General features: G+C 35.7%; 2 protein-coding genes across 2 annotated transcripts; one reads left to right on the top strand and one right to left on the bottom strand.

Annotated features, from left to right (window-relative positions):
• The first annotated feature begins 3178 nt into the window (after positions 1–3178).
• Positions 3179–7478, top strand: LOC109157098 (granule-bound starch synthase 1, chloroplastic/amyloplastic). The gene is made up of 14 exons (XM_019304969.1): positions 3179–3278; positions 3744–4108; positions 4220–4300; positions 4774–4872; positions 4991–5080; positions 5162–5225; positions 5305–5405; positions 5500–5609; positions 5711–5954; positions 6045–6221; positions 6314–6505; positions 6678–6764; positions 6873–7001; positions 7085–7478. The coding sequence occupies exons 2-14, from the start codon at positions 3764–3766 to the stop codon at positions 7199–7201; spliced, it is 1836 nt and encodes a 611-aa protein (XP_019160514.1). The 5' UTR covers positions 3179–3278; positions 3744–3763; the 3' UTR covers positions 7202–7478.
• Positions 7479–8613: 1135 nt separating this feature from the next.
• Positions 8614–16555, bottom strand: LOC109157096 (ubiquitin carboxyl-terminal hydrolase 9-like). The gene is made up of 14 exons (XM_019304968.1): positions 16332–16555; positions 16047–16215; positions 15513–15743; positions 15029–15170; positions 14181–14240; positions 13986–14081; positions 12844–13242; positions 12619–12759; positions 11911–12081; positions 11447–11704; positions 11192–11340; positions 9824–10384; positions 9455–9731; positions 8614–9305 (listed from the first exon to the last, which is right to left on the bottom strand). Exons 2-14 carry the CDS (start codon positions 16199–16201, stop codon positions 9144–9146), a joined length of 2802 nt encoding a protein of 933 aa, XP_019160513.1. The 5' UTR covers positions 16202–16215; positions 16332–16555; the 3' UTR covers positions 8614–9143.
• Between the last annotated feature and the right edge of the window lie 6976 nt (positions 16556–23531).

Below are 23531 nucleotides of genomic sequence, written 5' to 3'. Positions count from 1 at the left end.
ATAGAATTCATATATATTGTAGGGGCAGTCATATTATCGCCATTCTCCATCAGAACAACATGGAATGACTGATTTACGGAAGAGCTCATCTTCGTCAAATTTGGAGAAGTTATCTAATGGGGAGAAATTTGCACCAAGGTTTGATGGCCTAAGATTCATTGAGACTCTAATCACGGCCCATAGGTGAACTCAGATTTGGTTCATGTGGTCATGATCACTGCATACCTGGTGTTAAGCAAAATAGAGGAGATTGTAGCGATAGAGGCATTGGTTAATTAATTTATTGAAATTTTCATGTTCATTGATTTGTGTGAACTGTGGGTGATAGTGTTTGTGTTTGGTTAGTTCTAGTTGATTGATTCAATGAACTGAGAAGTGAGAACTACATTTTTGTCTTAATTTTCTTTTTCCCTGTTTGGTGACACAATCTTCCTGCTTTACACACCAATTCCTGGTTTTGTATTTTCACCTCTAAAATCCAAGAGTAATTTACTTTTCTACAGATGTTTCTATTGTATCATAAGCTGTCAGAAGGTTATATTCTTTGATTTCTTTACTCCATGTCAGCTGGCTAAATGAAAGAACCGATAAGTCGAGCAGATGTGTTATGGATTATATCCTTGTATTACTTGTTTGGTTTGATTAATGCACTGATTGTATGAATGTATGATTCTTGCTGTTCAATATGCAGAAAGGGGATGTTTATGGGGACAATTGATACTAGCACTGTGAGTACAACGTGTCCTGCCAAATCTGGAGAGACCCTTGCACTCAATGTGCATGTAGCATATTCCTGGAGATTTCTTTGCCTGATTCTATTATGATGATAAAATCACATGAATCATTTTTTGCATTTGTGTTATTTTAGACAGTTCGTTAAGTGTAAGCCAGAAGTATTTTTATTGGTTGAGATTGAATCTTTAGTGGGAGATTAATATGTGGTTTTGATGATTTTTGCCATTTTTCCTGGATTTTAAACTATGACTGAGATGTGAAGTGGTGAGACTAGGAGTATTGTGTACCATAGAAGACAGAGGGCTAAGAATGGCCCCTTGGAAGAAACTCTAGTGATTGACTGGTAGCATTCTGGCAAAATGAATCTTGTTCACAATCTGAATGTTTGAAATTCCAATTGGGTTCTGGGTTGATTTTTATTTTTCATGTTTTTTTTTTTTTTTTTTGGACAAGGGGAAATGAACAAAATAAAAAACTAGAGGCCTGTAATTTATGGCACGTTGATGAAGCTTTGATTTGATATGTGAATATTGTCCTATTTTCATTTTCATTCTCTTTGTATGTGTATTTGTTTCTTAAAACATTGGTATAGTCCTTCCCAAAAAGGTTAAATCCTCAATCCAACAACTTCTCACACTTCAACCTGACAGAGCATCTGAGAGGATGTATATCATAGTAATTCAGATGAATAACAAAGGTTAGACATTTGCTTACTGCGCACAAAAGGGTTGCTCCCACATTACTGTTGGTGAAACTTGATCTCTGATTATTCTTCTCAAACTTTATTTTATAACGAGTTAATACCCAAAATCGTCCTCGACTATAGTGGTTTTTTTCAATTTCGTCCTAAACGACTTTGGTGACCTAATATCGTCCCAGACTTTTGTGTTTCGCTCAATTTAGTCCTCCATTTGTTATTCCGTCAAATTGGTGTTAATAAAGGGACAATTCAGTAACGTCAATATTGATCTCTCTTTACTTTCAACTTGTGAAGTGCGAAATTCCTCTTTCTTGTACGAATTACGCCCAGAATTACTCCCGGACCTGCAAATCAAATTTTATATTCGCAGTTTTAGGAGTAATTCTGGGAGTACTTCGTAAAAAAAAAAGGGATTTCGCAGTTCACATGTCTATGAGTAAAGAGATGCCAATATTAAAATTACTGAATTGTCTATTTATTTAACACTAAATGGACAGAATAACAAATGAGGGATTAAATTGAGCAAAAACACAAAAGTCTGGGACTAAATTGAGCGAAACACAAAAGTCTGGGACAATATTGTTTAGGACGAAATTGAGAAAAACCACTATAGTCGAGGACGATTTTGGGTATTAACTCATTTTATAACCAACTAAGTTGTCTATGCGTGTCATTCTTCTCAAACTTTATCTTTATAACCAACTAAATTGTCATGCAGATAACATTGGTAGTCATTCTTCCCAAACTTCACGTGACTAACTGAGCAACTAAGTTGTCCATGCGAATAATAATATTGATATAATCATCCTTTCTAAACTTTACGTGACTAAATGAACTGTCCATGCAAACACATTGATATAGTCCTCTATAACGAGGGTCCATGCAAACACATTGATATATGACCCTATTTGGTAAAAAATTGATTTATAGGTCAATTTTGGCTTATTTGACCACTATTAATTGTTTGATATAGTTAAAATATCAATATAAATGTTTGGTTAATTAGCTTTTTGCAACACCAAAATGCTAAAATTAAAAAAACTACTCTTAACAACTTTTTCAATTAGCTTTTTAAGAAAAGAAATTATACCAAACAGCTATCAACTAACAGCTAATTTACCAAACCAGTTAATATTATCAACTATTTATATCTTTTAATTAACACAATCAGCTATCAACTAACCGCCATTTTACAAAACAGGGCCATAGTCTTCTATAACTAGGAGAGTTGTGGTTTTTAAAATGTGTACTATTATTATTATTGAAAAAAAAAAATCTTCTTGGAAAGAGAGAGAGGATGTATTGCAAACAATAAGAAAAAGGTGGTCGGGACGTCACATGAAATGTCGTCCGTTCTCACTTCTCACCGTTCATCTTTCTGGCGATCTGAAAGTGCGGGCCCCATCTTGTCATCTCCACAAGGAGAGTTTTGTATTTCTCCTTTTGTCGCATTGCCATATTTGGAGTTGACGGCCCAAAAAAAATCTCTCCACGCAATTTCAAAAAAAGGGCCTCAAATTTCGAGCATATTCCCAATGATCCTCAAAAAAAGGGCCTCAAAAAAAGGGCCTCAAATTTCACTGGGCCCCACTTTCGGGGGTCACAATTGCAAATAAGTACCTCAAATTTCGTAGCATATTCCCACTGACCCAGTGGGGCCCCCTGGGGATCCGCATGAATTCTCCACCGCCCACGTGTCATCCCTCGTTTCCCAAGTTGCCACCCACTGCTACAAATTGTAGCCGCTCTCTCCATGCTTCTTCTTCTTCACCTCTAACCCGTGCAGTTCTTCCACAGTCTGCTATAACCGCCGTTGATCCGCCGCGGAGTTTCCAGTGAAGCGGTGAGTGCCGTTACGATTCTTGGTCCCTTTTGGACCTCGGTTAATAGTAGCGGTAGTGATAATAGTAACTGATTTTGAGAAATTTTCTGCATTTCTCCGGATCTTTCCAATCTTAATCTCTTCCCATTCATACCCAATTGTTTTCATATGTTCTAATCTCTTATCCGCTGTTTTTGCATGGTATATATTGTCAATAAGTACGTGGTGATGCTTTCTCTTTTGATCTGCTTTTTCGATTCTACTTATGATGCTAGTGCATGCCAAATCTTGTTTTTTTTTTCGCATTCTAGATTCAAGATCTTTGATGGGTTGTTTTCTAAAGCTTGATGATTTAGATAAAAGAGATGCCTTTGTTACGTTCTTGATAAAAAGCTCCAGTCTTGTGTCTCTACTTTCTGATGGGCAGAAGTTGATGACACTATTGAGCTTTATAAAATGAGTTGCTAATTGTTCCTTCTTTTCTAGGGTGTAGTGTGGTGTGACTGATGGCTACTATAACTGCCTCACACTTTGTTTCTCATGTCTGTGGGGGTGGGGGTGCCACTTCTGGAGAATCAAAAGTGGGGTTGGGTCAATTAGCCCTGAGGAGCCAAGCTGTGACTCACAATGGGTTGAGATCTGTGAACAAGATTGACATGTTACAATTGAGGACCAGTGCCAAGAAACCCAGCAAAAATGGGAGGAAAAATGAGGGTGGAATGGCAGCAGGGACTATTGTGTGTAAACAACAAGGAGGGATGAACTTGATCTTTGTGGGATGTGAGGTGGGTCCCTGGTGCAAAACTGGTGGACTTGGAGATGTTCTTGGAGGATTGCCACCAGCCTTGGCTGTAAGTCTCACATTTCATTTCATCTCTGATGCATTTCCATTCTATAGTTTCATTAGCCATACATGGTTGAATTGAAGATTGAATCATTGCTAATTCACATCCATTTTCCAGGCACGCGGGCATAGGGTTATGACAGTGTGTCCCCGTTATGACCAGTACAAAGATGCTTGGGATACCTGTGTGATTGTTGAGGTAATCTTCTGCCATTTTTATATGTTTGTGCTAAATTTCTTCTATGCAACAAGTCAAGTATATTAACCGTATTAACCAGCTTGGTTGGCATGAGTGGCCGTGCACTCTTGTCCCTTACGAGAGTTCGAGAGTTCGAACCCCCTCAGATCTGGCCAGCACTTTGCCCCATTTACCCTTCTAATTGGGCCAGCTTGGTGTGAACGGGGATTAGTCTAGTATGGTATGGGAAAACCAATCTGGTCGGCATTTTGCCCCTTATAATTGGGCCGGCCCCGTGTGAATGGGGATTAGTCTAGTATGGTATGGGAAAACCAATCTGGCCAACACTTTGCCCCTTATAATTAGGCGCTCGGATTAGTCCGAGTATGGTACGGGCTTAAAGGCGTCTCTTACAGTTAGGGTCTGCTTAGGACATCTTGTGGTCTAACCAAATAAACAAGTCAAGTATTGAGTGCTTTATATGTATCTTGTAGCTACAAGTTGGAGACAGAATTGAACCTGTCCGATTCTTCCATTCATACAAACGTGGAGTTGATCGTGTTTTTGTGGATCATCCTATGTTCCTGGAGAAGGTTAGTATAGAGTATAGACTCATGAATTTTCCAGAGTTATGGTGTATGTTACCAGTGAATCCTTTGACTCATTATAAGCTACTAATCGACATGAATGCTTTCGATCTGTGCTGTTTAGGTTTGGGGAAAAACGGAATCTAAGCTCTATGGCCCCATGGCTGGGAAAGATTACAAGGACAACCAGTTGCGGTTCAGTTTGTTGTGCCAAGTAATACATAATGTCTATGTGTTTATCTTAGGCTTCACATGAGTACACGTTATTTAGCGTTTCAACTTGTGTTGGTTTCAGGCAGCACTTGAGGCACCGAGAGTTTTGAATCTTAACTCCAGCGAATACTTCACTGGACCTTATGGTATTTCTTCTTCTAGAGGTTTTAGAAGTACTCGAGATTAAGTGTGGAAAGATTTAACATAATATTATCGTTTATGAAGGTGAGGATGTTGTTTTCATTGCCAATGATTGGCACACCGCTCTCCTTCCGTGCTATCTGAAAAGCATGTACCAGTCGCAAGGAATCTACATGAACGCCAAGGTAGTAATGCCTAGTTTTCCACGTTTAATCCTAACCTAATCACGAGGACTATACTTATATGTGTTCCCGCTATTTGCTAAAATGTTGTTTCCAGGTTGCTTTCTGCATTCACAACATCGCCTACCAAGGCAGATTCGCCTCTTCAGACTTTTCTCTTCTGAATCTGCCTGACGAGTACAAGGGCTCTTTTGATTTTATTGACGGGTAGGAATTACTAATTAGATGCTTTTAGCTAAGATTATGAAATATGTATCTTGATTCTTGCTCCTTGATCTCGGAGTTCAATTCGTTCTCGATATTGCCAGGTATGAGAAGCCGGTGAAGGGGAGAAAGATAAACTGGATGAAAGCTGGAATACGTGAAGCGGATAGGGTTGTTACTGTGAGCCCAAACTACGCCAAGGAGCTTGTTTCTAGCGTTTCGAAGGGCGTGGAATTGGATACCCATATCCGAGACTGTGGCATCACTGGTATTTGTAATGGAATGGATACCCAAGAGTGGAACCCTGCAACCGACAAGTACCTTGCTGTTAACTATGATATCACAACTGTAAGATAGCCAGCACTTTTCGTCTACATTCTTCTCATTTGGTATTGAATTTCGGGAGTTTTGCTCAATTGGAATTATGCTTTATTATAGGTTATGCAAGCGAAGCCGTTGTTGAAGGAAGCTCTTCAAGCGGCAGTTGGTTTGCCGGTCGACAGGAATGTTCCGTTGATTGGTTTTATTGGCAGACTTGAAGAGCAGAAAGGGTCGGACATTCTTTATGCTGCGATTTCTAAGTTCATTACAATGGATGTTCAGATAGTGATTCTCGTAAGTGCTAATTTGAACTCTAAATCCATGCTTTTCTTATGTCCTCCGTCCCTTCTGCGAAACCAATGATGAAATCTTTGTTTTTCGATCAGGGAACTGGGAAGAAGAAATTTGAGCAGGAGATTGAGCAGCTTGAAGTGATGTATCCGGACAAAGCTAGAGGAGTGGCAAAGTTCAACGTTCCTTTGGCTCACATGATTACTGCGGGTGCTGATTTTATGATGATCCCGAGCAGATTCGAACCGTGTGGTCTCATTCAGTTGCATGCTATGCGATATGGAACAGTAAGAAACCCGACAAACTTAAACCTATCTCTTAAATTCTAAGATTGGGTCAGGGTCACTCAACTAGGCTATAATGCACATGAGCCAAACCACACTAAAAGATTGAATCCAACCAATTAACTAGTCTAACTTATGGCCTTATAAACCAATATGTTCTCTCTTATTTTATCAGCCGTGCATCTGTGCCTCAACTGGCGGACTTGTTGACACCGTGAAAGAAGGTTATACAGGGTTCCACATGGGGGATTTCAACGTCAAGGTATTATGCGATTCTCGACATAATACCTTTTTTATCCGTCTATTAATTATGTTATTATCTCGTAATAATAACAAGAGGTAACGAAGTTTCGTTCTTGCTTGTGCTCAGTGTGAAACTGTTGACCCAGAGGACGTGCTGAAGGTGATAACCACTGTCGAAAGAGCACTTGCAGTGTACGGAACCCTTGCATTCGCCGAAATGATCCAGAACTGCATGTCACAAGAGCTTTCCTGGAAGGTAGGCAATCTTATTGCCCGGGTTGAAATAACAGTTCCTTGTGTACAGTTTCGAAGGTGCTAATAACTGGTTTTTTGTTGCAGGGACCTGCCAAGAATTGGGAAACAATGCTGTTGAACTTAGGAGTTGCTGGGAGCGAGGCCGGGGTTGAAGGAGAGGAAATTGCGCCACTTGCAAAGGAAAACGTCGCGACTCCATGAGATACCATAAGCTCGATTAAGCTGGCATATGAAACTAATAAAGTTTTATATATGTTGAAAGAGCAGAGGCGTTTTGGTGGCTCTTGAGCATTATGAGGTGATGAAAGGAGCCAATGGAGGGGACTCTTTCTTTATTGTTTTTTGGTAGTAAATAGAGAGAGTTGAAACTAACTAGTTTGGTGTTTTAAGATATTGGGAACTTTGCACTTGAGCAGGCCAAATGTATAATAATATAAATAAACAATAATGGCCTCTTGTGGTTTTGTGCTTTGATTTCCACCAACTTTTGATGAGATGATTTTGCTATATTCTACCTTTAGCAGACTGCATTTAGATGCTGTCTATTCATAAAAATGCTGATAGTAAAGTCATAGCACATTCATTAGGATATTTTTTTTTAAAAAAATTCCATCATACAAATTATTAAAATCAAATCCATCTTTCTGTGTTCTCTTCTTCCTAATCTTACAAGTTTATATGCTCTAAGATGTTGCCAAGTTAGTCAACATAAACATTGTGATACAACCATGAATTATTATTATTATTATTATTATTATTATTATTATTATTATTGTAGTGGGATAACCACCTTCTTAAGTAGTTACAGGCACTTAGGTAGTGGGTAGTTTTATATTATCCGGTATAAATAGATACATATGTATTTGATGAAGGCACTGATTAATGAATTATCTGGTGACATTCTCTTGTTGATCTCCTTTGTCTGAAGTAAAGCTCTTGACTCGAAGAAGAGTAATCCATACAACCTCAGAGTTGTATCACATTAGCTTCAATCTCCACTTAGGAGGCTCCAATTGCAATTGGAATTAGTCAAAAAAATTAATGGTGGTCTTTCTCATCCTCCAAATGACATTATTTATTTAGGGGGTTTTTGGTAAATAATTATTAACTGATTATAGTTAAATAGTTGATACTATTAGCTGATTGTAAAGAGATATTTTATAAATTAATTGTTAATTATAGTTGATTACATACAAAATGATTTTCTCAAAAAGCTTATCAAAAGATTTTTTTTAAGTAACTTTTTGAATTTTAACATTTTACAGTAATAAGATGTTACAAAAAGTTTTTCCGAAATACAATTAGGCGGGATGAGGCAAAAAGCTAATTAATCAATCACTTATAACAAATATTTAGTCAAACAGTTAATAATAGTTAAATTGATAAACTAACTACGTTATCAAATAAGGTTCGTGAAGTTATGCTCACAGGTCCACGACTCCACGATTCCACGCTAATTCCTAGATACATGAATTTCTCATTTTAAAATTTAAAATTGACAAGTTCATGTGAGCAAAAATCAGCACATCTTTGCTAATTGCCTAAAACTGGCAACATGGGGACTTCCAAATTCATGACATTAGACTAGAATCTGAATTCAAAAGCCAAATATATAAGAAAATGAAATAAAATGTGCAACCAATTTGAAATCCATGGGGTTTAAACTCTGCAAGAATTCAATATCAGAGTAGGAAATACCCATTATAAATGGTTTTTCTATCCCCTACCCCCCAAACATTCCTACAAGCCTTGCTGACACTACCATTTTTCAAAAGAATACAGTAATAAATACGGAGCCATAAGAAAATGCAACCATTTTATGCCTTTCGAATAACGATAAAATAATTAATTTTTAAATCTGAAAAAGGGCCCCTGCTGCTAGTCTACAATACTACAACTCTTGCTTCCATTAAGACTCTCCCCTATCCCTCTGTGCCCTAGCTGCTCCACAAAACTGCATATGCTTCACCTTAAAGCATGCTTTCTATTGTCTCCATCATACACCGGCAAGGCGGCAAACCAAGTGAGCTACAACTTCGTGTATACCCGCTTGGTGTGTAAGTATTGCTCGAGTTGATAGTTCCTTCGAAGAAGTGAAGCACCAAATAATAGATTATGGCAAACAGACGTTAAGCAAAAGCCTTCATGATGTATGACTGTGGGATGGTCCTCCAGTCGTTCCGTTTTCTTGCACCTTAACTCGTTGGTAGAAGAGCACATAGGCAGCTGATGTCTTTATATCAGACTCGGCAACAGCAGAAACATGGGAATCATCGAAATGATACCATTTGTTCTCATCGACTAACTGCAAAAGGATTTGAAATAGAATACCATGAAATAAAATCGAGCTGATCATGAAACACCTAGGCACAACACACAACTTCCCCAATCAAAAACAAGTGTATAAACATATTAAATGATGAGTTCTAGAACAAAAGGGCTTAATGCAGATACCTTGCAGTAAGCAGAGTAATGCCCACCACCTAGGCCACCATAATGATTACTGATGGCAAACAACTCATAAACATGTGCACCCTCGGATGCAGTGTTACTTTTCACATACTTGCTTAGATCAAGATTGTGAATGGGAAAGTTCACAAAGGTATCAAGCTTGTTCTTCAGCCAGCGACTATACGAGAAACGCTTCAAGTGAAAGACAAGTATATCAGGCAGCCTCCACAAATCTAACTTCTTGGTTGCTTGTCTATGTTCCTTGCAGCGAGGACAATACCTGCATTAGAAGTGGCAAAGCACAACAATAAGATTAATAGGGAAAATTTTGAGCACAAAAATCTTCAGTAACACGAGTACCTTCCAACTTACCACATATCATCAGGTCCCAAAGGTTCTTCCTTCAAGAATGCCTCCAAACAGGAAAATAAGGAAATAGCCTCCGGCTTAGTTTTTTTCACAGTGAGTCCGCTTTTGTGTACTTCAGGAAGATCCTTCAAATAGCTGGGATCAAATGATTCGTGCTCTTTGTCAGTCCAGTCCAGAAACACCTTTACAATTCCACCAGTTCCATGTTTTATTGGTGTATCATTCACAATTGGCCGGCAGGTTGAACCCCGCTCATCTGTTATACAAAGATGAAACGACAACTCACTGCGGGAACTTCCTTCTGGTTCTATATCATCTGCAGATTTAACAATAGAATCAGACTGGGTGCTACAGTTGTTCCCTGGTTCTACAACTTCTGAGGCAGAGCCATTTTCCCTATACCCAAGATCATGGGTCTTGAAGTATGATTTTCTTCTTAAAGGAGAAAGCATTCTGTCAACAGCAAGATCAATATTGACTCCAGTCACAGGGTCCTCCAAGAAAGTAACAAGTGGTGTCAAGAAGAGCTTCCTCTCTCCAGCCTTCGAGCTCTCTATGCTACATCTACAATAGGAGCATACTACTATCATGATGTGATATGGATTACATTTATAAAAAATAAATAAATTAATTAAAATATAGGCATTTATATGTATGTAGATATATGCATACATAAATATATACATAGAGAAAGAAATAGAGACAGGCAAGCTAGCGCATTACATGATCAGGGGAAGTATTTAGAACTTTGAGTTAATGTCACATGGGGTCCTCCGAGTATAGTGGTTTTGCCACGTTTAGTCCTAAACTTTCAAATTGACCATATGTGGTCCTTCGACTTTCAAATTTAACCATTTGTGGTCCACGTTAACCACCCACAGTCCTTCAACTTTAGAAATTTAACTAGTCATGGTCCTCTTGAAAGGACCATGGTCGGTTAAAATTTAATAGTTGAAGGACCATGGGTGGTTAACTTGGACCACGAATGGTTAAATTTGAAAGTTGAAGGACCACAGATGGTCAATTTAAAAGTTTAGGACTAAACGTGGTCAAACCACTATACTCGGAGGATGTCATATGGTATTAACTCATAGAACTTTAGAAGGAAGTTTGCAAAACAATTTTATATTTTATAGAATTATGAGCTTTCTGTTAATAATGTAGTAACTAAAAAATGCAGAAATCTATCTATACTTGCAAAAAATGAGAACTTGAACCAAGGTCGCATTCATAATTAAATAGTTCCTTCATGCTTAAGAAGTTAAGAGTAGGATGAGTACGAGGAACTACTGAAAAAGTATCTCCCAATGACAAAAGAAAAGATTGAATGTTCTATCACATCAATGTGCAAAACCAAGAGCCTAAGCTTACTTTTCCAGGAACCGGTGGCAAATCTCCAGTTTTGTTAATCTTGCTGCTCTTTTGGGAAGTCTATAGGCAACAATATGTTCATCATCTTTAATTGAATGCAACTGATCAGAAGAGTTATCCAAGTATCGAAAAATTCGATGGTCGTAAACCTTCACGAAAAGTAAAGATACAAGGAATCACACACAGCATTCAAAAGCATATACAGATACATGATATGTGTGTTCATATATGCACATATAACTGCAATTGATATACCTCAGCAAGCAACAAATATTCATCACTCTGTAAGCAACATTCCGTTCCTAAAGCCTGTAAGAGATCTTTATAGCAACCATGTTTTGAAACAGTAACTGTATATGGCATTGGAAGGCCACTTCCGTCACCATAAAACACAGTCACTGTCATTATCCTGGTGGCAGTTGAAGGAAGAGGCAAGGACAAGTACATGAACGGATCAAATGTAATTGAGATTTTGTTGCAATCTGGGCAACACAATGTTGACTTATATTGACCCTGAAAACCACAACTTTGAATTTCACATAAGTATTTTAACAAGAACAAAGTCATATTTTTAAGTGGCAGATGCATTTTGGGGCAGTAAAATTGGTCAAAGCTTATGTAATTACTTATAAGACTATAAATTTGAGAAGTTCAAGAGTTGAGAGTGAAACCAAATTTTCTAATAATATAGCTTGTCTAGGAGAAGGCAAGCTACAAACCTGACAAACATCCACTATTACAGAGTCATTTCTAGCTTTATGGTATCTCCAAAACTCATCTGCGACCTCCTCATCTGGACGGCCATCAGAATCTTTAGTTTCAATATAAGGCTTTTGCTTAACACGATTCAAATCTTCATGCAACCCATCCAGAAGAAAAGCAAGAAGTTCCTACAGATGAAAGCTCGTTACCTCTTCCGTTTGCTTACTACTACATGAATAAAATGCATCTATTCATTAAGAAAAAACCCTACATTGGCATAATAGAAAGCTTATACTGGCCATAGCACACATCCTGGAAATGGAAATGGAAATGCACTAATTACATCTATAGCTCCATTTGGTTATTTCTTTTTAAGAAGAAATAAGTCAATTTTTTTCCCAAATGAGCAAAAAAAATCTGACTGGTTGATTTACATGATGGCTAATGACTTTTTTGGTAAGTACAAATATGATACTAATGACCACCAAGAAGATAGCACCCAGTACAACTAATACCCATAACATGTACAGCTAAAGTTCAAAGTGTGTAGAAATGCACATATATAAAGAATCACCTAGCCTGCAACATTGGAATTAGCATACAGGGAGAAATGGTTAAACGCATGAAATATGAAACAAGTTGGTAATCTTGAGTGTGCTATAATAATTGAGAACATATGGTGTAAAGGAAAAATGAATTCCTTGGCAAAACCAATTAATTCTAACCTGTGAATCATGCTGGTTATACCCGCTAAACTGTGGAGCAAAGCGACCAAGTTTTCCTTTGAATGCACGAGGAGCGACTGATGTCCGGCCAGAGGACCAAAGTTTCCTCAATAGCTCACCAAATGCAAGTGCAAGCTCACCCTGTAGAACTAGAAAAGATATTAGAAATGAAGTGCAGCTTCATATCTCAAAAAAAAATCACTTTAGGTAAAAGAAGCTACATACATGCATCCCTAGGGGATTATGCCTGTTGATCTCATCACTGTAATCTTGCAAGAAGTACTCAACAAGTGGAGGTGTGTGAACTAAACACTGGAGAGCACTATTCATAAAGCAGGTGTTACCCAAGTTTTGCAGCCCTGCCAAGCCCCCACTCTCTCCTTTTGTTGTATTTCTTTGGTTTTCATATCCATCCTCCATGTCTCCAAGTGTGGAGCTTGAAGAACTCTGTTGATGTATACTGGAGGTATACCCATTAGAGAAACCATTGGACAAAGTAGGGCCACCTGCAATGGTAACAGATGACCTCATGGGTTCCACTGGAACTAATGCCAGGTTGTTTCCAGTAGAATCCATGCCAAAACTGGGAGGCTGAACCCCTTCAGCTTGAACCTCGAGAAGAATCTGGGAGAAGTTCACTCCATCAGGCTACCATCAAATAGTGATATGCACATGTACACACGCCCACAAATACATGTAACAAAATACTTAAACCTAACTACTCAGAAGACATCACGACAAGGGATATTTATCTAGTTTTCATAGAAAGTGCACCATTAAATAATCCATTATTAGGACATCATATAAGATCAACATACAAGATAATGTATTATCATAATATTACCAAGCATTCAATTTTCTAATTTCGTTATACTATATCACCACACAGATCCCTCAAAAATGCCAAAAAGAAGGGACATGAAAATGCAAAGCTTCAAACAATGGAAACATGGTATGTAACAAGATGCTTCCTTCTCAAACAGTTTTAATTCATGTGTTCTAGGAGCATGTTAGTTAAACGTATAAATGCTTCTTGGAATATATAATCACCTTGCATCTTGTCATTACCCCTGGGACCTGGGTTATTTATGGATTCTATCAATTTAGGTTTTTAATATAATCAATTCATTCAAGTGCCAAAAAAAAGGTTAGAAAATGAGTTCACAATGTGCCATAAGTTAGAAATTAAAATGAACAAAGATTTGACAGCATGCATATCGAAGATGTATCAGCAAAAGAAAAATCAATCTAATGTCCAATACTATTCATTGGCTGCCACACTCCACAATCCACATATTAGCAGTACCAAGATAACTTAATCAGTTGTCAAAACTGTCCAGAGTGCATGTACAACATAGCAAACTTACATCTTGATCCATCTGCAAGTTGGATTCTTCAAGCGTTAGGTCTGAAGCAGCCAATAATGTATGCTTGTTTTTATTAAAATAATCCCAGATTTTTGCCTGTTAAATGCAGGGTGAAACAGAATGAGTTGAAGATAAAGAATCCTTTGGTGCTTAATAATATAAAGGAATACTGCTTGATCTGTAATAGAAACATACCTTTTCCAGCACTATCCCTTTAAGTCCACACACTCTTTCATAAAGTTTGCGCAAAGAGGCCTAATGCATAATAACAGTTAAATGCTACTACAGTGTAAAACCAACAATAGCATATTCAATTATAAGATCTTCATAAAGAGACATAAGCAAGGCAAAGGTAACACTCATGAAAATTTTGAAATTATACATGCCATAATATTCCTGTTTAACATGTTTATGCTTGCCTATGCCGATTTTTACAACAATGGCACTAATATTGAGTGTGCTGTATCAGACAAGGACAAAAAGATATGTGATCCTGAAGCCAGGGGACACAAAAGGCAAGGAACATGGTCAATAAAATATGGCAAGTTTACATATAGAGCATCAAAAGTCAGTTCAATTAGTTCACCAGTTTTCCCGATAAAATGACACTAACATACAATCTGGTAGTGCCCACACGTCAGAACACTACTCACATATTTGGTGCCCATGCAGACCGTGCTTATAGAGGATAATGACAGATTGATATCAAATTATATTACAAAACATAAGAACTTTTACCTAGATGCATAACCATGTTGTTTTAAGTATTAGAACCAGGGAGTAAGACTCTATCGTCCCATTTTATGTGTTTGGCTCGGTTAACAAGGTTTGACTAAAGTTCTTTACAATTCAACTTTTGTAATAGTTCATCCAGTAGTAGTAAATAAAATTTATATACTTAGAAACTTCATTAAAAGTTCTATTTAAAACAAGACCAAATTTATAAATTATAAAAAACCTTTAAAGAAAAGAAGCAATGAAAGAAGGATTGGTCTGACAAATAACTAGTAAATAGGCCATGTAAAATGAGACAAAGAGAGTACCTTCTTACTCAACCTTAAGACCTTTTCACTTTTGTCTTTGGAATCAATTATATTGAGACATAGTGGGAAGACCTCCACACTTAACTGCTTATTATCACCAACAGAAATGACCTTTCTGGGTAAAGCTGGTCCTCCTTTGTACCTAAGGAGTAAGGACAACACAATTCAAACAAAAAGTGGAACCAAACTCTTAGAAATTTACCAATACCAAAATGCACTGCAAGTATCTATCTACTAGTTGAGCAAAGATTGTCCTAACTATTAATCTAGCGAGGTTGGGAGTATCATGAGCGCAAAGAAAAATTCAAACTGTAATGACATATTGCATCTAGAGAAGTTGGGAGTATCTATTCTTAAACTCATTTTCATGAAGTTGAAGCTATTGAATTTTAAACAATCCAACAAAAAGTGACAGCCTAGCACTAAAATGCACATCAATTTCATTTTGTGGAAATTCACATAAAGCACCACACAGGATTATTACCACTCAAAAAGCTTCTCCCATGCTTCTTTTGGAACTAACTCATAATCAAGCCCCTCTTGCAAGGTTCTCACAAGCTGTGCATCATCACAATCACTATCACTTCCTCTTGCAATAATACCACTATTGTCGATTGGACCAGGTCTCTCAGCTGTATTTGGCCCTTCCAAAGGCTGATCAAATGTATACGCACCAACAGGCTGCCCGGTATATCTTTGCCAAGCCGTGTACCACCTGAACATATATATGAAACCACATAAGAATTTGAAAAATAAAAATAAATTATTGTCTTAATGAAGAAACTCAACCAAGTAAATGTGGGGTGAATATCCTCCATAGAATTCACTAGAACATCATTTTTTCTAAATGAACAACCTTATGGTACTTTGATCTAAAAGCATTGAGGCCAACAAAAAATACCAAGCTCGAGTACTCTAAAAACAAACAAACAAACCCAAACATTCAAACACAAAATGTTCATTTCTCAGTCTCATATGAACAAAAATCCAAACAAACATAGAGATTACTAACAATTACCTGGTAGAAATAACATAAACCAAGTCGCCCTCTTTCAGGTTAAACTCGGCCTTGTTCGTGAGCTCCTGTATAATCCTCCTTTCTTCTTCCGGCGTGCAGGGAAATTCAATCGATCCGTTCTCCATCATCGTACACATCGAATCTGGAATCGTCATGATCGGTTCAAATTCTACAACAACATCAACGAAACAGAACCACCATCAACCTCACCGCCTCCAAGTTTCATGGATTCGAAAAATTCAAATAAGCAAAAGCAGAAGAGGTTTATAGGCATAAGAAACGAACCATAGATCAGCAAAACCAGAGATACACGAAAGGAATGTACGTATGCGTCAATGTAGTGTCGGAAGCGTATGGCTTAGGGTTTCGGACCCTAGATTACAGGAAGAAAGAATTTCAATCTGAGTCGATTTTGATCTACGGGAGAAATTATCAGACAACTCTTTCAACGATCTGTCCTTCAAGCCTCATCTACCATTTATTATACAGTGTCTAAAAGTTCGTAGAACATACGGACCACGAGTGTATTATAACAAAATACAAAATACAAAATTGTTTTTAAAGAAGAATACTAGATAAAAGATAAAATTTTATGGAAGCGCTTAGGGTTGGGAATTCAACCTTGGGATAAGAAGGTTATAAAAAAGTGCCGCTTAAAAAATATTGCGCAATAATAGTAAAATATTTGACAGATAAAGAAAAGATTAGATGACAAAACATGATATACAAACGAGTGGGATGTAGAGATTTAACATATCTTCATAGATTAAACAGAACAAGAACAATCGACAAGTTGGATGAGGAAACAATGGTGCATGAGAGAGACCTCAAATTGCTCGAGAATCCCCTAGAGTCAATAATGAAATTACTTAGAGAGGAAGAACGGGCGTGCTATTCTCTGACGTTATTTCTAGATGCATGAGTATATGTGTTTTATTTAAGTTTGGCTTAACCCCTCCTTGTTTTTCCAAAAATATATATACACAAATATACCTAATACAATAAAAACACATTAAAATAGTAGTGAATAATTTGTTAAAAAAATTATAAGAGATGTAACAATACTAGTGTTGAAAAAAACAGGTAGGCCTAGGTGGCCACCTAGGCGCCCATTTAAGCGATCGTCCGACTAATCAGGCAAGTTGCCATTTTTTCCTTTGTGAATCGCAAATGCATTCGTTGAAGTTTGCACACTCACAGTCGCCTATCACTTGGTTGCCCATCATAATCGTAGTTCGTCGCCTCACCCATCGCCTTTGCAGAGCCCATCGCCTTGTCAGACGGTTTGATTTTCTTTGCGCATCAAAGCTCATCATTGCATCTCATTATCGCTGCTTGGAAGTCATCTACTCATGGTTGTTGCTGAAGTTGAAGAGAGATGACAATGCTTCATCGGTGAAAATATACAATTTTGAGACTTGGAAATTAGGGTTTTTGTCTTCGGAGAGTTTTGGCTTGGGTTAAAATTTTATGTTTTGTGCTAGACTTAAATTTTGGACTAGGGTTAGGCTTTTAATGATTTTTGTAATCAAATGTAATAAAAAAAATTAATTATTAAGGAACTGAAGCTTCCATTCACCGTTCGATGAGCGTCTAGTGTCTCTTACAACCATGAACAATACTCTTTAATTTTATTTATAAACTAAGCAATAATTATGGGGCCAAGACCTTGTGGTCTAATCGCACCAAGGTTGCACGCCTCTATGGGGGGTTGTGGGTTATTGTAATAGAGTAAGTAGTACTGGAAAAAAAACAATAATTATGAATAGACATTTTCAATTCAATTACAAGTTTTAAACTTCTTAAAAATTAAATTTTTAGTTAATTCAATTTGAAAATATATAAAACAAATAGAGGTAATTGCATTTCTTCATCCTCCATCTTTATATCGGAGACAAATAAAGTTATATGAGATGAAAAAGGCATTTTCATTTTAAATATGAAGATGAAACTTTTCGCAAATTAAAATCTCTTCCCATAAAAGGTTATCGGAGATGTGAAAAGTCTCTCATGATACAAAGAAACATTCTTTGCCTTTGATATGATGACGAAACTCTTCACAAATGAAGAATTGTTCACAAAAAATATCATAAAAAATTAATAGGTTAGATGCCTCTTCATCGTTTTCATTTGAAAATAAAGAAGTTGAAGGCAACTGTAGCTACCTTTGAGTTTTTTATTTTATTTTATTTTATTTTTACCTAATGAATTTGGCATATAGATGTCATGCGAACTTTAAAGTTATACAGGGATGACACACCATCAAATTTTGAGCTTGTTTGGCAATCATCAGTTAGTAGATTGATTAGTGATTAACAGTTAGCGGATTCTGTTAGCGGTTTTGACCAACGGATTATATTAGCGATTTGTAAAAAGATATTTGGTAAAATTCGTTGTTTACTATTAGCAATTACCATGTAAAAAGACCTATAAAGACATTTTATATAATAATAACAATTGTTTCAAAAAAAAAAAAACAATAAATAACAAAAATAAATAAATAACAAGACAACAATAATATAATAATAATAATACTAATAATAATAATACTAATAATAATAATAATAACAACAACATAACAAAATTTGAAATATATATATATATATATATATATATATATATATATATATATATATATATATATATATATGTTCATATGCGGCGGTGGCATTAGGTGCGGCGGTGCAGTCGTATCTGTGTCGTTGAATCAGTTTAATCTAACGACAGTGACTAATTACTGATGATTTAAAGATTTAAGCGCGTTTTGATAAGTGGGGGGTGTTATGGTAATTATAGTGGTCATTGTCCCAACATTACAAAAAAAAAAAAAAAAAAAAAAAATCCATTTTCATTACCAATCCAATGTCCCACATCATATGAGTAATGAAGGGAAGCCTTTGAGGCTTCCAGAACTTTAATAGGGCGTTTTGAGAAAATGCAAACTTTTTTTTTTTAAACGTTAAACTCTAAACGTGGCTATTTGTAGCGTTTGGGGTTTCAGCGGTTTGGAGTAAAATCGATGTTTACAAAATAAAGCTTTTGGCATTTTGACTTGGTCAAAATGTCAAAATTGACGAATTCATTGTTTACCAAACAAGTTCTTTAACAAGTAACATATTAAAATGACAATATTGTACTTTTTTTTACAAGTGTATCTGCATATTTAGTGTTGGGCGTCGGCCGAGTTCAGTCCCTACGCAATTCAAGACGTGGCGTTGTGGCTTACCATGGAGGAATGATGTTAAATGGTTAATGTCCACCTACTTATCACCAATTGATTTTAAGAAGGATTCGATAGCAAGGTAGTAGTCGAGTCCAATCCTAATGGGATGAGCGTAGGTCGAGCCAAGTCAAGATATGGGAGGGGGAATAATGGACTCGGAGGCTAAGGATTGAGTCAGGCATGTTGCGCAACTAGACTTTGTGATCGAAGGTTGGGAGGAGGATTGTTGGTCGCTCGATTCGAGACGTGGCAATATGGCTTAAATGGAGGGATGTGTTGAAATGGTAATGTCTACATACTTATCACCAATTGGATTTAAGAAGAATATGACAACTAGATAATCAAAAAGCTCAATAATTAAGCGTGTTTGACTATCCAAACATTTAGAACATCTTTTGTTCAATAGTTGAATTACTATTTTCGTAAATATTTGAAATATTATTTTATCCTTATCCCAATTAAAATAGATAAAGCAAAACATGACTATGGAAATCCTCATAATTAATAAAGGGAAAATGGCACTTTTTCCCCCTGTGTTATATATTTATAGCACTTTTTCCCCCTATATTATTTAAGTGGCAATTTTTCTCCCTGATATATTAAATGGACATATTTACCCTTAAAATAAATATTTCCTTTATTATACTTCTCCAACAATTTATAACCACAATTAAAAAAAATAAAATACATTAATTGTTGAATTTAGAATACTTTAAAAATAAAAAAAATAAAATTTTAAAATAAAGTTTGAACCAACAGTTCAAATTGGATCAGAAATTGTGAAACAACGATTCAAAATAAAAACCAAATCGCGATTATATATACTTATATGTGAGAGTCAATATAAATACGAAAAAAACATACACTATTTGCAAATATTATAATTCTAATTTTAAGCTATTGCTAGTAGTTGTTCCGATTTGAACCTCTGGTTCACGGTTCAGAATCTATTTTTTTCCACTTCACAATTTTAATAAACGGAAACCCAAATATTGGGTTATGTTATGAATCATAACCGATTTTTTTTTATTTGATTGCTATAGTGTTCGGTTCAGTTCGAACCGAACCGTGGCCATCCCTACGTATAAACAATAATTTGTTGAACAAGAGAAATAAATAAAATATGTATTTTAAGGGTAAAAATGTCTATTTAATATTATCATGGGGAAAAACCGCCACTTTTATAATAATTGAGGGGGCAAATGTGGATGCATGAATAACTCAGGGGGAAAAAGTGCTATAAGCATATAACATAGGGGGAAAAAGTGCCATTTTCCCATTAATAAATTATAATTTATATATATCATATTTATTATTTATTGGTCAAATTAATTATTCTTTCTTTACATATTTTCTTTAACATTTTCTAATTATTTTTTTGTTGTTTTATTGATTTTTTTTAAAGTTTTTGTTTTCCATTTCACACCTCTAATTTTCCAAAATTTTCAAGTTTTCATTTTTCACATGAAAACTAATTAAAAATATGTTTAAATTCTACAATTATCAAATTATAAAATTCAAAATCATTTGAAATTCAATTATTTTCTTCATATTAAAATACAAATTCCATGAATAAGTGACAATAATATTTATAAGCATGTATACTCGCGAGGTTAAATGTGTTGACGATCGTCTTCATCTTCAAGGTTAAATGTCAATTTGCTGGTTAGAAAAGTGAATTTATCTTTTTAAATAATAAATATATCGTGATATTTATATGCTTGGTTGCATATTTCTACAATAGTGCAATACGTGACTAGTATGTCTTATTGGTGATTTTTTTATTTTTTATTTTTATTTTATTTTATTTTTTTTACAAAGATTCTTGAAGAATATTTAAACAAAATGGATGTTCAAGTGGCAGACATTGAATTGTGAATTACAATATGTATGTCCATAAAAAGTTTTTCATATCAACTTTTCTTTGAGTGAGTAAACTGTTTCATACCAATCATTGATCTAATATGTTTATCTTTTATGATGTCTTGTCGTAAATAAAAAATTAATAATGTAATTGAACACTTCAAATGTATGCAATTTCACCTGATAGCAGGTTACCATCAATTTTAGCAGGTTATCTGTTTACGTGGCAGCTGAGTTGGCATTTTTAATAATTTTTAAACAATTTTTAATTTTTTTTAAAAAAATTAAAAATTAAAAAAAATAAAATGACCGGCCACCCCGTCGTTTAATTTTAATTATAATTTTTTTTATTTAATTTTTTTTACAAAATTATTTCCAGAACAACTTATATCATGCAACAACTACAATGAAGTTATCAACCTTGAGGGGGTCTCAAGGGTGCATCTACCAAAGGAACTACGACTAGAGTTACATCAAGCATGGAAGAAATCCTTTTATCTTTACAAGTGTACGTAGAAAAAAATGTATTTTTTGATTCTTTAATTATTCACTACTAGATAATATAATAACAAGAAGCTGAGGACATATATCTAATAAATAGAAAATTTATCAATTTTCTAATTAAAATGGAAACCCAAAAAAATAAAAAAAAAAATTCACTTTTAGTCATATGACAATTGAAGTGCACAAGTTTCAAAATTGGCTCAAAACTTCATATATGTCTTTTAAATCTCCCAAGTGGAAAAATTCTTCACATACATATCTCAGACGGGTGTTGCTATCAATACCTTCTAGAAAATCATCAAATACTTGCAAAAAATATGGGAAATGGGGAAGGTAATTTCCTAGTTTCCTACGTAAGAGAAGAAGTCAAACAGATCAGAAACCAACCTTTAATTACATTGGATGCTGTACTAAATTTCGTTTTCGATTTCAATGTCTTTAAATGGGAGTAATTTCATCATTTCAAAAAACATGTGAGTTCCGTGTACAATATTAGAGGCATACTTGGTAACTGGTAAGGTTTCAGAATCTCTTAACTTCATGTCAACTTAATTAACAGAGAAAATGAAGCATTTGAGAGAAGAATGTGAGGAAGAAGAGTGCAAAGCTTTATTGAGTATGACAGAGGAGGATGGCTATCTATATTGAGGCAAAATAACTTAATAAGTGGAAGGCTAAATGGAACAATCTAGAGCTACTGACACCTCACACAAGTTGGACTATACATATAAGGCAAATTATGTTAGAAAAATAGCATTAAAAATTAAAATGACATTTTAAGTGGTTATTTTGTGGTATAATTATCAGTGGGGTCCACTTCTGATTTGGGTCCAGTCAAAGTGGATTCGGGTTCTTCGTAGTGAGACGAAGAGATTGATATATTGTACGTTCAAAACGGATAATGGGTGAATGAGATATTGATTATCAAAGTAGACCCATTGAGAAACGAGATCGAAAAGGCTTGATTCAAGCCTGAGATCTTGTGCGCGGACACGAATGTCCTCCGGAAATTGGCTGGCCTTGCGGTATAAATTATGCCAACTTTCGGTGACTTTTTTTCCAACACTCGGTTCGGCCAAGACCGAACTAGTTTCGGCCAGGCCGAAACTGAAGCAGTATGGTTTCGGCCTGGGGCCGAAACTAAGCCAGTCTGGGATCGGCCCAGCTGAAGGCCAACAAACAAAAATGGGGTTCAATTCTACAGTTACGAAATTAATTACAATTTCAATTTTGAATTTAAATCCCATGAAATGGCTTGCTGTTTCAGATGTTACAAAGCCAAGTTTTAATGGTCTTGTTTAATGCTATAGTACACCACTCCCTATATAAGAAGGGAGTAGGACATCAGATTTTTTGACACACAGTGAACAAGAACACAACAAGAGAGATACACAGTTGCACGTTTTTCCAGCTCCAAAACCTCTGCTTTACTTCTTTCTTTGCCTAACTGTGTTCAAGGCTTTTGCTCTAGTTCGTCGGGTTCGCTCGTTTGGGTGCTCAAACGTCGAACCAACCATAGCACGTTTTATCCTGGGAAACCTAGGCCACAACGCTCCTAGCACTTTTGGGAGGTGGCAAATAAAGTTTTAAGGAAAGAGTGATCTCTTGACTCGCGCTAAAACCCTATACCCAAACACGAGCCAATCTCCTTCTTCTTTCGGTTTAGATTATGCTTCTAAGCAAAAATCCTCTCTATTTGATTTAGTTGTGGATTGAAATTATAATCTGAAGATTATACGTTCCAATTTTGGTTGATATATATTTGTATATCTTTTCCGTATATATATATATATATATATATATATATATATATATATATATATATATATATATATATATATATATATATATATATATATATATTTCGGATATATATCGAAAATAGTATTTTAACA

Source organism: Ipomoea nil, unplaced genomic scaffold (genome assembly GCF_001879475.1).
Source record: "Ipomoea nil cultivar Tokyo-kokei standard unplaced genomic scaffold, Asagao_1.1 scaffold2761, whole genome shotgun sequence".
NCBI classification, from domain to species: Eukaryota; Viridiplantae; Streptophyta; class Magnoliopsida; order Solanales; family Convolvulaceae; genus Ipomoea; species Ipomoea nil.
The sequence above is the reverse complement of the archived record's forward strand: the minus strand, read 5'-3'. Positions and strand labels throughout refer to the sequence as shown.

Bases quoted from the DNA above. Each gene is read 5' to 3' on its own strand.
- LOC109157098 (XM_019304969.1), top strand. From the start codon at position 3,764: ATGGCTACTATAACTGCCTCACACTTTGTTTCTCATGTCTGTGGGGGT. The intron at 4,873-4,990 runs GTTAGTATAGAG...TGTGCTGTTTAG, and splicing joins ATCCTATGTTCCTGGAGAAG to GTTTGGGGAAAAACGGAATC. The intron at 7,002-7,084 runs GTAGGCAATCTT...TTTTTGTTGCAG, and splicing joins CACAAGAGCTTTCCTGGAAG to GGACCTGCCAAGAATTGGGA.
- LOC109157096 (XM_019304968.1), bottom strand. From the start codon at position 16,201: ATGACGATTCCAGATTCGATGTGTACGATGATGGAGAACGGATCGATT. The intron at 12,760-12,843 runs GTATGTAGCTTC...CTAGTTCTACAG, and splicing joins ATAATCCCCTAGGGATGCAT to GGTGAGCTTGCACTTGCATT. The intron at 9,306-9,454 runs GTATCTGCATTA...ATCCTTTTGCAG, and splicing joins ATTACTCTGCTTACTGCAAG to TTAGTCGATGAGAACAAATG.